The 16,245-nt window shown below is 38.4% G+C and overlaps 1 protein-coding gene across 4 annotated transcripts in view; it reads right to left on the bottom strand.

The window, feature by feature from the left end:
* Window positions 1–16,245, bottom strand: part of atp8a1 (ATPase phospholipid transporting 8A1) — a 130,227-nt gene that overhangs the window by 21,467 nt on the left and 92,515 nt on the right. For all 4 annotated transcript variants that reach the window (XM_079893171.1, XM_079893173.1, XM_079893170.1 and 1 more), the window contains 4 exons: window positions 15,555–15,738; window positions 12,593–12,703; window positions 3,585–3,659; window positions 1,814–1,936 (listed from right to left, as the gene is read on the bottom strand). In XM_079893171.1, the coding sequence (XP_079749297.1) occupies window positions 1,814–1,936; window positions 3,585–3,659; window positions 12,593–12,703; window positions 15,555–15,738 (493 nt within the window). The remainder of the gene's footprint in view (window positions 1–1,813; window positions 1,937–3,584; window positions 3,660–12,592; window positions 12,704–15,554; window positions 15,739–16,245) is intronic.

Below are 16,245 nucleotides of genomic sequence, written 5' to 3'. Positions count from 1 at the left end.
GGCTACGTTCACACAGCATTCATGTTCATACAGACAGTATTTAAAATGCTATTGTAAGTTGCTGTGTGAATCATTTCTAGACACATCTGCAAGTAAATGTGGTTGTCATTCCCAAAAACTGACAATGTGAACGTAGCCTTAACTAACAAAAAGTGTCTGTTCTGTACACAGATGACATAGAAATCTGAAACAGGGAAGTTGCACATGTCTCTGTCTAATGTCTCCAATAAAGTCTATATGAACACTTCTATTTGTATCAGATTTTTACTTAAATATATAAATGGGAAAGAAGAGAGTTTTTGTAGCAGCCATAATTGAGATCATGCACGGATTGCTCTATATAGAAACTTAATTTTTTATCATTAAAAACAAAACAAAAAACAAAACAAAAGAAGCTTTGGTTCACAAATCGGGCAGCGCTATTCCACAGATGATTCCATTACTGTCCTCTAAATGACCACTAACTCTGTCTTTGCTTCTTTTTTCCAGGCACATCTCTTGGTTCTCATTATTCCATTATAGAGAAAATAAAGTAGTCTATTATGATATATTCAATTATATAATATATACAATTAACTTATTTTAAGATCAAGATCGTGTTCTGTTACTGATGATTCTACTTTATTTGACTATTTCCAGGCTTACTTTTATTGTAAATTATAGTCTTTCAAATTAAAGCTTTTTTCCCATTGAACAATTAAAGTAAGAATTATGGTGTTTGTGTTACAAATGGCCAGTAAATCTGTCTCTCGCTCTCTCTCCCTCCTGACCCCAGGGGCTGTGTTGTGTGTAATCCGTGTCAGTGTGGTGGTAAATGGGTCTCCACGCCTGTGGAGCAGGGCTGTGAGGTGACACCAGCGCAGACACCCCGGGCTGAAGACCAGACAGCTTTATTAACACAGAGACGCAAAGCCGGCAGTCACAGACACCTAGAGAGGATGGAAATATACTTGTCCTATATAGACTTAAGGCATCTGAAAGTGAGGAAGAATGTTGAAGGATTTGCACAAAGAACATCTATTATAATTTTACTAGGAAACATCTACAGTAGCATCATAACATCTAAAATGGGTGAATGTCTTAAATACTTGATTATAACTTTCATTAAAAACATTATTAATACAAATAATGCTTTACAGATCCAGGAAATGTTCATAAAAAGTAGCAATGTGATAAAACTTTGACTCTTCTATTCTCATATACATTCACATTTCACGCATTATAGAGTCGGAGATCATAATTTTGAAAGACTAAATCAGGAGTATCCTCATATGCAAACATATTAAATACTGTGGATAAAGCTTCACATTCGTACGGGCTTGAAAGAGTTTATGACCATCTAAAAAGGGAGATGAACACTGAAAGACATCTCAGATAAGCAGAAAGGCTGACAGAGAGGGAGTGTTTAATGGATGCATAAACCAACATGGTCCTGCTGTTGACCTGCTTTTTTACGGTGTGGAAAGTTGTAACAGGATCTGTTTGTTCAGTGGTGATTTTAGCCTGGGTGCCAAACTGTTCACCAAACACAGGTCAGCAAAGTGTACTACACAGCATGACCTGTCTACAGGGTCGTCATCATCATCATCAATGAAATTTCACAAAATCACTAGCTTATTAAACATTTATTTAGATTCATTACCTCATGCTTTATGTTTTAAGAATCTTTAATACATTGCAATAAATAAATATGTTTATCTGGTATTTAAATCATTCCCCAATCAATGCTCTGTTAATCTCTTCACCTTAATCACTGATGGAGATTCAGCTAAACTTAGATTTACAGGGCATGCTTTTTCACTTGTGTATTTACCTTGGTGTTAAAGCCCATTGCATTCTGGGAGGTTTTGTAGAGTTCAGGGTATTTGAGCATGTTCTCTTTCCTGCAGGAGCGCTCGAAGATGCCAAGAGTCAGAGGAGGCAAAGCCGTAAAGATCTAATAAATACAAAATCACAGAAAATTTAAGAATTTAAAAGAAATATGATGAGGTCCAAAAATCACATTACAAATCTGGAAACTAAACAAATTAAACAATGTTTAATCATGCAAATAAGATAATTTATAATGAAAATAAATTGTACTCAGTTAGAAAAATGTAAAACAGTAATTCAATAGTAGTTTCAGACTACTGTTTTTTCCCCCCGAGATGATATCCTAGAATATTAGTCTAAAAGTTGTCAATGAATGAATGAATGAATGAATGAATGAAGAAAGAATGAATGAAAACCTAACGAATGAATGAAAGAATACCGAATGAACTAATGAAAGAAAACTGAAGGAATACATGAAAACTAAATAAATTAATGAACGAATGAAAGAAAACCGAATGGACAAATGAAAGAAAATCACATGAATAAAAACCAAATAAATAAATGAAAACCTAATGAATGAATGAATGAATGAATGAATAAATAAATTCCTCCCCAAAAATAAACACCAAAAAATTCATAGCAGTCAAAAAGGACAATTTCCCAGCCTGAGCACCAGACATTTTCCCTTGTCTGTCTTTTTCGTTTGCTTGCTTGGTGCAGCTCAATGAGCATGTAACTTTCTGGCATTTATCATATTTGCGCTCCCCGCTCCATGTGCAAAAATGATTCTGAACGAACATCTGCCACTGTGCTTGCAGCCTGTTAGCAGATCTCCTGGATGCTTTCATTTATCTGCGGTGCTCTAACGTTTCTGCATGCAGCAGCTGTTGAAAGCGAGAGGGGTGGTATTATGGTCCAGAGAGGGCTGCGGGGTCAGCTGTAAGTGTCTCTCATTGGCCCAGCTGGAGCTGCCTGGCTGTGGTTGACATGGTCTGCTGGGCTTCTCCATTCAGGGGTGGTTTCGGCCTGTTGCATCCAACAGACCCCCTCTGACGTGATGGAATTCCTCCTCTCTCAGATAAAGAGAGAATGCACCGGGCCGAGTTGTTACGGGCCTCACAACGGCACTGATCCATTACATGGGTCTGATGGGAAGCCGTGTTCAAATTTTGTTCTTTGTTCAGGCGTAAAGAAATAATTTCTCGGGACAATCAGCGAGTCGGGTGGCTAAGTCCTTTTTCCTGCCGCGTATCTTCAATTGTTTATGCAAGATGGAAAAATGTACTCCACCCGAAGCGTTTTTTTCCCCTGAATAACTTCCCATCCTGTTGAAAACATGTTAATTAACAGCATCAATTCCTATCACTAAACCCTGAGGCAGCCCAGTTCATCGGACTCCACCCAAACGGCCATGTGTGTGTATTTAAATGTGGCTGGATTCAACCTGCTCCTTTATCATCCACCGCTGACCTGTTTAACGCAGTTCTTTCGGGCATGAGAGTCTGTTGTTGCAGCACATTCAGGACATAGTTCTGCGCACGGAGGGAATATGGACTTGACAAGCGGTCATAAATAAGAGGGAGATTTTTCAGGATGGCGCTGACACGGGCCGCAGTAAAGGAGCCGTCTGGGGTGCCGCGGCTAATGAGTTTCTTGCCTGAGCGAGACGGGGGAGGCGTTTTAACACATTCCCTCTCACAGTAATGAAGAGGGGAGAGTAAATCACACACACACACAGATGTGTGAACGCAAACACATGCACGGACTCTTACCACGTTGTACAGGCCGATGCACCAGCGCTCAAAGAGAATCTGACCGGAGAAGCCGTTCACAAACGCAAACCAGATCTGAAAGACAAAAATATAACACAATGGTAAATGACCCATGTCAATATTTAAAACAGGATTCACAGTTTTACTCTTAGGTAAAACGCATTGTAACAGAAAAAAAAAAAAAAAAAAAAAAGATATTTAATAATAATAATAATAATAATAATAATAACATTTATAATAATAATAATAATATTTAATTTAGATTTATAAATATATAAATACAAATACAATTGAGGAAAAAAACATTCAAAAACAAGAAACAAAACCAGTCTTTTAGCACATGTATGAAATGCACTGACCAAAAAAAAAACAAAAAAAGTAACTATATGCTTCCCAGGTTGTCCTAAAGGAAATGGTAACATATTAAAAGGGCAATGACAGACCATATGATAATCATTACTACATAAATGTGTGACTAAAAGGTAAATATATACCATCATTAATCATATATTCCCCACTTTGTGTGCGCTTAACTCTGGCTCCTAGCCGATTTTAATTTAGGTTGATCGATGGCTGTTGTTTTCTGTGGGGCCTCTCTGTGCTCGAAATTACCCAAGAGAGAGCGATCTCTCATGAAACCGGCAGTGAACTGACCCCATCAGTCCTTTCTACAGTCTCATACACTGGATCACTGCAAATGGTTTGTTCCAAGATCAGTCTTGCAGGATAAATAAGCCAGTTTTGGGTCACTTTTTCATATATACAGTGGGGACCAAAAGTCAGAGACCACTATTGAAAACAATACTGTTGTATATTTTTATAATATAATATTTTTTTTGTATTATTTTTAATACTTTTAAATTAGTAAGCAAGCAAGCAAAGAAACAAAAACAACCAAATATAGACCAATAAAATAAATAAAAAAGATACATAAAAAATCTATTCAATAATTTGTTTTAAAATAACTTTTTTGATAAATATTTAAATAAATAAATGGAATAACAAATATTACAGTATATTTTGATAAAAAGATTAATAGTCTACTATCAATAAGAACAGCTGTGAGATGATACATGTAAAAACAGTTAAGCTCCTGCTATAGCAAACATACTGCTACGGTTTTCAAAACATCTAAACATGGAGAAGCTCCACTATCTTGAAGTCACAACCCGGACTTAACACATCATTACTCAGAGGACAGCCCTGGGCGTTAGCGCCGGTGGTAAGAAAGAGAGAGAGAGAGAGAGAGACTTCAACAGATCCCATGACTTCAGCCAGATGGGATCAGAACAGCTCGTAACAGCTTTCCCACCTGATCAACCCCCAGTGTCTCATAGCAGAAACAACTGATCACAGATCAGACTTTCTATCACACAACACAAATTTAAAACTGTACAAAAAACAGTGCAAAAGAACTAGATAGATTTAACAATTTTAAAAAAAGGAAAGATGCGAGTTATTGGGTTTAAGGGTGGACCAGGGAGAAGACCACAAATGAAAAGGAGAAGAGAGAAAAATGTATATCTAAACCATATGCCATGGAGATGGAGTTCATCACTTAATACCTCTATCAGTTTAACTAGTCTGGCACATAACTCTGTCATAGTCATCTAGAAACTGGAGAATGTGATAATATCACACAGCAGCTGTTATAAAGACAGCAATTCAGAGTGGATAAAAGCAGTCATAATCAAAAATCCAGTTTCAGAATGACAAAATGAAGACAAATCAGATATGGCAGAACAAAGGGTCATTGGGTATAAAATTTTACTAAGACAGTTCTCCAAAAAATGTAATTATTTCATTTAATCACCATTTTACAATACTGTTCAAGTTTGGGGTCAGTAAATTTTTTTTATGTTTCATAATACAAGTCTCTTATGCTTCACAAAGCGTTATTTAATTGATCAAAAATAGAGTACAAGTATTGTGAAATATTGTTACAATTCAAAATTAGTACATAATTTTAATATATTTAAAAGGTAATTAATTTCTGTGATGGCAAAGCTGAATTTTCAGCATCATTACTCCAGTCGTCAGTGTCGCATGATCCTTCAGAAATCATTCTAATATGCTGATTTGATGCAAAAAAAACTGTTGAAAACAGTCGTGCTGCTTTATATTTTTGTGGAAACCAATTTATTTTTTAGGATTCTTTCACGAATACAAAGTAGTGATGATACGGTACTCGAGTCAAAGCCCAGATCTTGAGCAGCACCGTTCAACTTTTGCTTTCTGCTGTACTTTGGATCACATTTATTGTGAAAATCTCTGTGTGGATGTGTGTGTGAGAGGCTCGACTGTTGAGCAGACCCCAGGATTAGTGCGCAGTGCCACGGCCAGGCGGACATTTCCTCGCTTCATTTAACTCCATTATGAAAGCGTGAATTGCTACTAATTTTTTGGGGTTTTGACAGAACCCCCTCCTACTGCAGCCCCCGCCGGTCCTCACACACACAGCACATACACCAGCCCCTCATTTCATAGAGCCAGCCAAAGCATGAAAATGTTCCCAAAACAAATGTCTGTCACCCCTCCCCTCAGGCTGCATCGCAGAGAAAGAGAGAGAGGAAGAGGGGAGGATTGGCCGCACTCCCCCGATGCGACCCCCCCACCCAAGCCCACGCCCACCCGTTCCAACTCCCATTTTCCTTTCCATCAGGTGCATTCTACCGTGATATTGTTTTTAAAAGAGATTTGCTGCTTCGGAAAACCTTTCGCACACAGCAACATGAATAAATTACCAATGTCACATCACACATTATGTTGTTTTCGTCCTCACAAGCAAATTCTGGACTTGAGAAATCCCTCACATACACAATTTGATCAAAGGCCACACGAAACACCACATAGTTGTGGCCAACAGCATGCTGGTAGTCAAACAGGTGGGTCAGAGAGCTGAATTAATGAGAGTCTGCTTCATTGAGGGGCTACGGGCTGCAGGATATTGTTGTGCTAAGTCAAAATAAAGCCTCTATTCATGAGCAGCAGTACATGCATATGAGAGAGCGTTTTGGCCTGGTCCTCTGGGTCCTGTGAGTGCCCCTCTCTCCAGCTTCCTTCAATGAGACAGATTCATTGATTTGCTCATTACGGAGCGAGGACATAGTGTGGAGGGCTCTCTCTTTCTTCTCCTCCTCTGGCTCATTCAGAGTGGTTTGGCGTGGAGGTGTGACTGCCCTCTACCCTCCACTGCACAATCTGAAAAAAGCGAGATGTGTGTGTGTGTGAGAGAGCGAGATCGTGTGTCCCCATGAGACTCGTCCAGAGGGGCTCTTGCCGTATTTTTCAGGGAATTTTTAAATCAGTGATTCCACCCCTGTCCTCTGCACAAGGTTGGGCGGGAAGGACCCGAAGGAAAAGAGAATAAGAGAAAGACAGCCCCTCCAACAACTCCTTTACCATGTCTATACTTGAAAATCCAGCTAAAACTAGCTTAGATGTGCTCTCGAGCATGACAGCTGGTCCAGCTGGTGCGAATCTGGCAGACCTTAGACCAGCAATAAACAAGCTACTGCATTGTAAAAATCCCAGCTTGACCACTTTAAACTGGTATAAGCTCATTTTTTCAGTGGGATGCTTATTCAAGATAGGCTGGTATCCCATCAGGCTAGAAATCATAAACTCCCAATTATTCAAAACAAAGGTTCATAAAATATAAAAGGCAGCTACATATTTTCAAGCAGAAAAACACAATTTTTACTGTGCAAGAAAAATATGAAAAAGGATATTATAAAAGACAACAAAATCAAATAAATATTTCCAAGAAATTTGGTTGCACTTTAAATAAGGTGACAGTTACATTATTACTGAGTAATATTAATTAACTACTTAGTATAGTATATAGTGCTTAGTATAGTTACATTTATGGTTAGTTACTTGTAATTATGCATAATTTACAGTTATTTACAGCTACTATAGTAAGTACATGTAGTAACGTGTAACTACATCACCTTAGAATAAAAGGTTGCACTTTCTATGTACTTAAAGTGTACTCTCCCACAAAAATACTGAGTAGTGTAAGGTAACTACATAGGTTAAATTAGGGTTTAGGGGTAGGTTCAGGGTTAGTATCTAGTTATTACCCAGTTGGTGTCATTACCACAACAAGTACATAGTATGTTCATACGAAACAGGACTGTAAAATAAAGTGCTACCAAACAAAGTGTTACCGGATTTTGTGTTGCCATTGTTCTAAAGCAAATAGATAAATACAAATTTGGAAAACACCTACTTTATATTTACTTAAAGACTAAGATATTTGTTCTTGGTGTAAAAAAAAAAAAAAAAAAAAGATAGCTGTAATTACAATAAAATAAATCAATAAATTCATGATTTCTGTCTTTTAAAAGTCTGTTAAAAGAAGAATGAAATAGCAATGTCAAATTCACTGAATGTGAAAAGCACCAGAGAAACAAGAGCACACTAATCTTTAGACTTTTTGTGTTTGAACTTCCGTTTTTGCAGTAGCTCTGTATATTTCTATGGCATCGCTGTTGAGTAATTAGCTGGTGAAGTAGATTTACTTGTAGAGCTAACGAAAGTTATCATGGGCATTGTAATGTTTGAAGCAGATGTCATAACAAATGTCAGTAGATGGGGAAGATTTTTAAGCTGTTCATTCATAAATCCGCAAGATCTTACCTTCATGCTGTGGAAATACAAACCGGAAGACAGAACACAATGAGCGCAGCGCTGAAAAGGGGCGGAGATACATAAGGTCTATACATTTTGTGCAATTTTTCATGTACCACTAGCAATCAAAAGCTCTCTATCCATTTATAATGTTACAAAACATTATTTCAAATAAAAGCTGTTCTTTTGAATTTTCTATTCAAAGAATCCTGAAAAAAAGTATCACGTTTTCCACAAAAATATTAAGCAGAACAACCGTTTTCAACACTAATAAGAACACCAAATCAGCATATTAGAATTATTTCAAAAGGATAATGTAAAACTGAAACGTGGAGTAATAGCTGCTGAAAGTACTAGCCGCAAACGTTTGAACAGTAGTATAAAACCCCAAGAATCTCCAGAAAACCTAAGAAAATGCGGGTAAGACAATAAAGAAGGCCAATTGAATTGCAGAGTGACAGAAGAATCGAAAGAACCAGTTGGGTGTTTTATATTGATGGCACCAGTGAGACTGCCTCCTCTCAGGGCCTGCAGTCTTTCTCTAAGCCTGCTGCTCTGCCTGAATGAGGCTCTTGTAATTACCTCAGAAATGCTACTTGTCCGTCAGCCCTGCTGGTGCCTGCTGAAGAGCTGTCAATCAAGCTCTCAAGAGCCCAGCAGGATAATGACAGCAAGCACAGCAATTTGGTTGTAAGAGAGGCTTTTTGCATGTCTCAAAGCAGCTAATCCAACCAAGTTTCTGAAATATTTTTTTCCCCCTGTTAATTTTTGCTCATGTTAAAAGAATGCAAGACCACAAACCAGGGACTAAACAAACCAGCATGACAAATGTTTAAGTTAACCCAAACTTACAGTTTTTTGTCTGACAATGAAAGGAAGATCATGTGCCATGGTGTGCCACATGTGCCACATCTGGAACTTCCAACAAAACTGGAACAATACAAACCATTCTAGAGCTCCGCTCCAAAACCTAGTGAGTTGCGTGCAGTCTACTGCCTACATAGACTATAAACTGATTTGAACTGTCTGAACACTGCTCATAAGAAGCAACTCTGCGCACCACCTAGATACATTACTGTTCAAAAGTTTGTGGTCTGTAAGACTTTTTAAAGCTCATCAAGAGTGAATTTTTTTGATAAATGTTGTACTATTTTGAGATAAATGCAGTCTTCAGTGTCACATGACTCTTTAGAAATCATTCTGAATAGGCTGATTTGGTGCTGAAAGGGGTCCTATTATGCTTTTCCACTTTTTCAATTTTATTTATTCTGTAATGTTGCTTTTTGAGCATAAAAAAGATTTGCAAGGTTACAAAGCTCAAAGTCCAAAGGGAGATATTTTATTTAACAGAATCCCCTTTTCAAGAACTACAACGAACGGCTCGTTTCGACTACAACGCGATTTTTGAACGAATCTTCTGAAGTCACAATGGTACTCATTTAAATAATCTCTGCCCAAGGAATGCGCAAAAAAGGGGACGAGGCCTGGTTGAGCTGCATTACAGAAGACAGTGCTGTTGCCATGTTATAGTGTTATGTCAGCATTGTTTTCCCCCTAATGCTTCCAAAACTCATTTGTTTGACCTTCCTAAGGCTGATGCACTTAGAGGGGTTGCACATTTTATGGAGAACAGCTTGTTTTCTGTTGCTCATGTACAAACAGTGCACCGCTCCATAGGAAAATTAACCATGGTTTTGTGATCGATTACTGCTTGTATTACCTAGCTTTCCAACAAATATCACAATTAAATGGTGGATAACATCGTATCTATAATGTATAAGAAAATGACAAAAAACACACCACTCTGAAATGTCCTGTGAAATCCGTGCTTGCAAAGTCTGTGCATGAAATCCGTTCTGCACGTCAATGTCAGAATCGGGCTCGAATTGGTTTGAAACAACCTTAATATTTACACTAGAAAAGAACTCACAGTTATGGAGGGGCGGGACATTTCCCAAACAAGCGCTAAGCGGTGACAATCATAACACACTTGGCCAGCTAACCAATCACAGCACATTTCGTATTTCAGAAGGAGGGGCTTCATCGAAATCGGCGTGTGTAAAATGTGTGGAAAATAATGTGTTTTTTTTTAACAATCCAGCATGAAAACATATTCTAGTACACCCCAAAAACAAAAACAAGACTTCATAAAAGGGCATAATAAGAAAAATTTAAAACATTTAAAAAAAAATTCTGGTTACATTTTGAAATCGATTTTGTGCCAGAAATGCAGCTATGATGCCTTGAAATGATGTCTTGGTTTGTTTTGAATTCAGCAGGTGGACAACCCTTGATAAAGGTACTATAGCATATAGGACTTCAACACTGGATGGTTAAAAGAAATCTAAGATGCGCACATATAACCACACGTTGAGAAGGCTAAAATGGCCACTAACATCCTTATTTCACTTTCTTAAGGTTAAAATCTGGAAAACTTAGATGAAGAAAAGTCTTCACGGACTAAAATGTAAACCTATTAGGCAGACAAATGTATCCCTTTAACCGAGCCTTGGGAAGCAAGTGTCTTGAATGTCAGGACCTTACAAAACAGAGGTGTTTTTGGTGTGAGGCAAGGAAACAGTAAAGCTTTGGCCTATTATATTCGAAAAGCCCCTTATGGAGAGGGGGAGTGCATTTTCTGCTCATAACAAAAGATGGGTTGAGGAGGAGATACATTCACCTCCAGGAGCTGGGGTGCGCTGGGTGCTTTTCAGTTCTCTTGGAGATTCAAAAGCAGAGCTTAAAGAGAAAAGGACAAAAAGGAAAAGTGGCTAGAAGTATTCGGAGGGTGTGTTCGGGGAAGGCCATTTACTGGACGTAGTTGTTCCTGTGCCACTTCTTATGCAAATGAAGAAAAAAAGAGAAGGAAAGAGATGCTTGTTTCTTGATTGATGAGCAAGTGTGAAATGCGATCACAGTCAGAAATGTTTGTGTTCAAGGGGAACTTTCATTGTGGAACAAAATACACCAACCCCACGGCAAAACCCAAAAGAAAAGTACATGAAAGCCACCCTGCACGAATTGTACCAAAAATGTTTAAAATATCATATTCATTGAGCGATAATTGCTTACAGCTACAGGGCTCCGAGATTCCCACCGATTTAATCCACTGAATTTTAAAATAAAGGAAAAAAAGCATCATGACTTCACTACATTTATGAACAAAGACCACAGCAGCTTCCCACATCTAAACAGCACAGAAGCGTGTAAACAGGAAAAAGCCTGTATCATTCAGTGAGGGCAGAAGAAATCAATGGTCATCTGAAGTCCTGATTCATCTCCTCATTTTTGTTCTCACAACCTACAGCAGCACTGGATGCCAACAGAGAGAAATCTAAGGGGCTTTTTCAGAGATTTACCACAGCACATAAAACAAAATCAAGATGAAGGGAAAAGGGTCCATGGGTCAAGTGGCACACAAGAGCAAAAGGGCCGAGGGGGAAAAATATGGATTTTTGAAGTGCTCATGTTTCTGCTGGGATTGTAGCTCATGAATACTGGTGTTGGTCTGTTTCAAATCTTAGTGAGTTGCCTACAGAGGGAAGATTTTATGCAAGAATGATAAAATACATGGATAAAGCATCAACTGCACAGCTAATGTGAATGCTTTACTCTTTACTTTGTAGCATTAGAGATTAAAAGGTGTCTTGTAATTGTCCAGAAGTGAAGAGAGAAAAATGAAGCCCAAATCATATTGTAATTATGATTTTCAAACTCATAAGCCAACACCACCTAGGAAAATGCAACATATGATGTTTACATCTGGTCACATACTTTATATTTTGCCTGCTAGCATGACCAAAGGTCCATTTAATGCATTTCAGAGACCTTTGACATTAAATAAAGAGACTTAAATGGTCTAATGCTGCTTCCAGACCGTTAGTCTACTACTTAACTCTTCTTTCAGCTCGAGGAAACCTAAAGCTTGTCCTCAAGGTGTAATGTCTCCTAAACCAAGTGTGTTATAGATCAAAACAGCCAAACGCCCCTCATGATAAAGCTGGTGCTGATAGCAGCCCTTTAACTTGTCAGGTCAGGTCTCTGAACCGGCTATCAGCACCAGGCCTGGAAACTGTCAAATACCATCAGAGATGGATGGCCTGTGGGCTTCACATCGACAGACCCCGCATTCCTACAGCAGGACGGAGACTCTCCACTACCGACATGCATGCAATGCCAGTTAATTTCATCAAGGAGTGGTCATTCAATCTCCTTGAAATAGGCATTAATGGTTAATGCAATAACAGGCATGGTGCTTAGTCATCCATTTTGTATATTGCTTGAGTTTGAAACAACATGAGAGTGAAGTAGACAGTTTTCATTTTTAGGTGAAAATCATCTTAATTTCATATTGCGTGCACAGACTTTCTTACCTCAATAATGTACAGCACAATGTTCTTGTAAAAGCAATACAGGATGCACTTGGCAACGCGGTTGTAATTCCAGGCACCGTGAACCAGCAGAAGATTCTTCAAGTACTTGAACTGTGAGAGAGAAGGGAGGACAGAGATAAGTTCATTAAGGCCTATCGTTTACACAAGATCTACAGTTCCACAGCCAACACAGAAAGCGCTTTTGGATTCGAAAATAGAGAGGCAATCTTATCCATGCTGGGCAACAGGAAGCCTGGAGTTCAGGGACAAGACTAACACTCTCTCACCCATATTCCAGGAACAATCTGTCTTGTAAGACTTTGTTAGTTGTTGAAAAGCAGAGGAGGGGAGAAAAGCTTTTGCAGCTTTACAAAGAAAATAAAGTGATTTTTCGGTTAGAACACAAAGTATTTTTTAAAAATCTGCCTTATATTATAAAAAGTTTATCAGGTTGACTAGCTGGTCAATGAAAATTATTATAAATCTCCTCGTCATGAAATCTAAGAAACAAAATTACATTCAAATGGTACGTAATCTAATCAGAACGGAACCCAACACCCAAACTGTAGATATAAACTGCTTAAATCATCTGGATTCTGTCAGATTTACTGAATATAAAGTGCTGTTTGTGTTGCTGTCACTGTGTTTAACTTTCACCAAGCCAGAAAGATGTCTTTTTTCAAACAGTCAGTGAGTAGTTCACTCCAGTTTATAATGTTGCTTCATAAATGCTTATATTACAAAAGATTGTGTTGATAAATATATTTACAGAGCATTTCTGCAGAGTTTGGCACGCTACATGCCAAAAACAGGCTCAGCACCAAAACACCACTTTTGCTTCACAGCACAATTCTGCTTAGGGCGAGAGAATGAATACTGTGTGATTTTACATGCAAAACAATATGCTGAAAATTCATAAAATCGTCAAAATCACTAAATAAGCCCCCCTAATGCTGATAAAGATGTTTACATGTAGAGCAAAATCAGGATACTGGGGATAAATATATACAAATTGTTTTCAGTTTATGAAATTGAACCAATAAAAGAACACAACCGACATGCTATTAGTTGCAAAGTGTAACGGATGTAAGTTTGTGCATGTTAAACACACTCACTACAACCTATTGCAGACATAAATGCGAAATGCAAACAGCTGAACTTGTACAGGTGCTCAAGATTAGGGGCTTACTGGACCCTCCATGACAGTGTAAACAAGTAACGTGGCTGTATGTAAACATGATCAAAGGCGCTATCTAGGGATGCCATGTTTTATTTCCTCAAGAGCACCCTCAATGTGACAATGCTATAAACATCATTCCTGTAAAACAAACAGCTGGGTCACTCATACGAAGGCAGGAACAGCAGGGTGGAATGTAAGGGGTATGGAGGGCCTTTGAGGGGCAAAGGGGTTGTTTGACCTCTGGATGTGAGGAGAGCGAGTTGATGACAGACAGACTACAGTGGAGTCTTAAAATCTGCTGATCTTTAGAGGGCCTGACATGGGGTTGAAGCACAGGATAAAGAACTGCAGTGTTCTTGCATACTGATTTATCCATCACATAAACAATATAATCACATCTTCAAAGCACACACCAAACAAAAATAAAGACCCGGGGTTCAACACAAATGACTGTAATACAGCAGTGATGGTGCAGCACCCAGTAGTCTGTGAAAGAGATTACATACATACATGTATACATACATCCTGGAAATAACATCACAACAAGTCTTTCACAGTTTGAGCCTGATGAATCTTGCCAAACTGTTGCCAAACATATAACATGCTAGAAACATAATAATCACTGCAATAATGATCCAATCATAGATTATTAAGCATTTGCTATTTAAATCCAAACAGCGACTTTTGTTGGCTGGGCAGCGTGCGTGTCTGTATATATGCACACACACACACACACACACACACACACACACACACACACACACACACACACACACACACACACACACACACACACACACACACACACACACACACACACACACACACACACACACACACACACAAACACACAAACACACAAACACACGCACACATTCATATATACTGTACATACCCTGTATATATGAATAGTAAATAGTAGACATAGTATGTTTACGATCTTCATCTAGTTTAACAATTGATGAGAAGCAACATTGTGAAAAGCCTTACAGTGCAAAACAACACTGGATTAAGATGGTGCATGCATACTAGCTGACAGTAGTAGTACATAAAAGTTTGACGTCTGATCCAGCACATCACATACGAGCCATTTTGCTGGAAGGCAGTTCAGGTGACTTTCTGTGAACCTACCCGCATTCCCCACCACCTCCACCCACCACTACCTACAATATGACGAGGGCACTTAAGAAAAGACAAGATGCTTTCTTGAGTAATCCGATGCATGAGGCCAGTGAACGGACGGCTCGGGGCAGTATAGAAAAACAAGTGTGAGGAGGGATGTTTCCACGAACTGCACAAAACAATGTGACACAAGGGAAAAAGATAGAGAGCGATGTTGACAGCGATCCGCGACACTTGAGCTCTTCTTTTGCTTAACGAACAATGAAGATTATGCTGTATCGAAATCTGTGAATTACAAAACATCTTTTAATTAAGTTTACATAAGAAGGACAGGTCTCGTTTTGCCGTCAGCAGGGGTTTGAGTAAGAGAACACCCCAGCTATGTAAACTGATCTGACCGACCTGTTTTGGTATCTCATACTGCAGAATCTATGAGCCACAGGTTTTAACCTTTCAACCTAGATTCATAATCTAGAACCAGATTCATTTTCTGGGAGTCGCATAGTAGTAACATGAGACAGAAGTGTTAGTTTACATGGGGAACAGATACTTGCTTCAGTTTTAGAAGAATTTATATATATATTATACACATTTTTTATAATTTCTCCATTTTTCTTATTCTTTCTTCCTGCAGGTATGTGTAATTTGATGGTTTCTCACCTGTGCAATAGAGTAGTCTGATGAGTTGGCAGCCTGCAGTCCTTCATTTCCAGAGATGCCAACACCCACATGGGCGGTCTGGATCATGCCCACATCATTGGCTCCATCGCCAATGGCCAGAGTGATCACTTTCACCTGTTTCTTCACCATCTCAACCACCTCAGACTTCTGCAGAGGCGAAACCCTGCAAAAATAAATAAACAATTAATTAAATAAATAAAAACAAATTGCGTAATCTTTGCTTTGATGTTAAAACATTTGTTTTAACATTTCTCTACGGCTGAAATTGACATTTTATATATTTTCTCAAGAGAAAAAATTGGGTATTTACAGCCTAATTGCGTATTTGCAATGGTCCCTTTAAAGAGGGATCTGAAGCAATTTTTCTTGTTGCCAATTATTAGTGCTGACAACCATATGATTTCTTAGCCGTGTGTTGCGACCTCAACAGCTGTTGTCACATCTCAACGTCATATGATGAATTTGTGTCTTCAAAAAGAGAGGTTAAAAGAGGACTGCAAACTCTCACACTAAAATTCAGTGCTCAAATTGTAAATTTGCACCAAAAATTATTGCTTCTGGTTACCATTTAGAAACTTTCCCATAGTAGTCTTTCGAAAGAAAATTGCAGCTCTTTTTTTAGTCTTTAAAAAGGGGAGAAAGAAATTATTTTTTTTCTATTTGAATACAT

Source organism: Squalius cephalus, assembly GCF_949319135.1.
Source record: "Squalius cephalus genome assembly, chromosome: 14".
Classification (NCBI taxonomy): domain Eukaryota; kingdom Metazoa; phylum Chordata; class Actinopteri; order Cypriniformes; family Leuciscidae; genus Squalius; species Squalius cephalus.
This window is presented reverse-complemented; position numbering and strand designations above follow the sequence as displayed.